The sequence below is a fragment of the Nomascus leucogenys genome, chromosome 12, assembly GCF_006542625.1.
Source record: "Nomascus leucogenys isolate Asia chromosome 12, Asia_NLE_v1, whole genome shotgun sequence".
NCBI classification, from domain to species: domain Eukaryota; kingdom Metazoa; phylum Chordata; class Mammalia; order Primates; family Hylobatidae; genus Nomascus; species Nomascus leucogenys.
Window position 1 is genome coordinate 48,428,756 of NC_044392.1, and position 821 is coordinate 48,429,576.

Sequence of the window (821 nt, forward strand, 5' to 3'; positions counted from 1 at the left end):
GGAATGAGGCAAGGACTTCTATTTGGTGTCCCCAGGCCAGGTGCACAGATGGAATCAGACGTCAGAAGATGAGTTCTTGTGAGAGGGCAGATTTCTGGATTCTAGGTCAGAGGAATCTTCCAGGACAGAGTGTGAAATCTTTACTAAAATGTCCCAGCAACACAGTCAGTCCTAAGGAAGATGAAGTTGCCCCTTTCATGCCTCTAAATCCACTCTTCTAGGCACAGGGTCCACTTCAGCAGCAGCCTCCAGAGTGCTGGCCACTGCCTCCTCTGCAGCAGCTGGAGCCCGCTGAGGGCTGGCTGCAGCAGTCAGAGCTCTGGGGTCTGTGACGGTGGGACCTTCGGCGCCTGTGGTGGCTCAGGCAACAGCCACCTCCCCCAGAGCTGCAGCAGCCACCACCCCCAGAGCTGCAGCAGCCCCCAGAGCTGGAGCCACAGCAGCCTCCGGAGCTGATGCTGCAGCAGGAAGAGACTGGGGGACACTTAGGGGGACACTTTGGGGGGCACTTCGGGGTGGGGCACTTGGGAGGGCACTTGGGGGTGCACTTGGGAGGGGGCTGGCACTGCTGCTGGCTCTGCTGGCAGGACATCTTGGTGGCAGGTGTTCAGGAGCTGAAGGAGAGTCAGACAGCAAGTTAGATGGAGGCAGAGGCCACCCCTGCCTATTCTTGTCCTTTCTGCATTATTTCTAGACCCTTCATTTTGAAAGCCTTATATCAAACATAGGAAAATCACCTCTAAGGTTTTTATCACTCTCAATGTTTACCAAGTGCCTTCATTCATGGATTCTCATTTCAAACCTTATTTGAGATGTTGTCA

The 821-nt window shown here is 54.4% G+C and overlaps 1 protein-coding gene across 1 annotated transcript; it reads right to left on the minus strand.

The window, feature by feature from the left end:
• LOC100606612 (late cornified envelope protein 1F) lies at window positions 1–592 on the minus strand. Its single transcript, XM_003259271.2, has one exon. The coding sequence runs from the start codon at window positions 590–592 to the stop codon at window positions 236–238; it is 357 nt and encodes a 118-aa protein (XP_003259319.1). The 3' UTR covers window positions 1–235.
• Window positions 593–821: the final 229 nt, after the last annotated feature.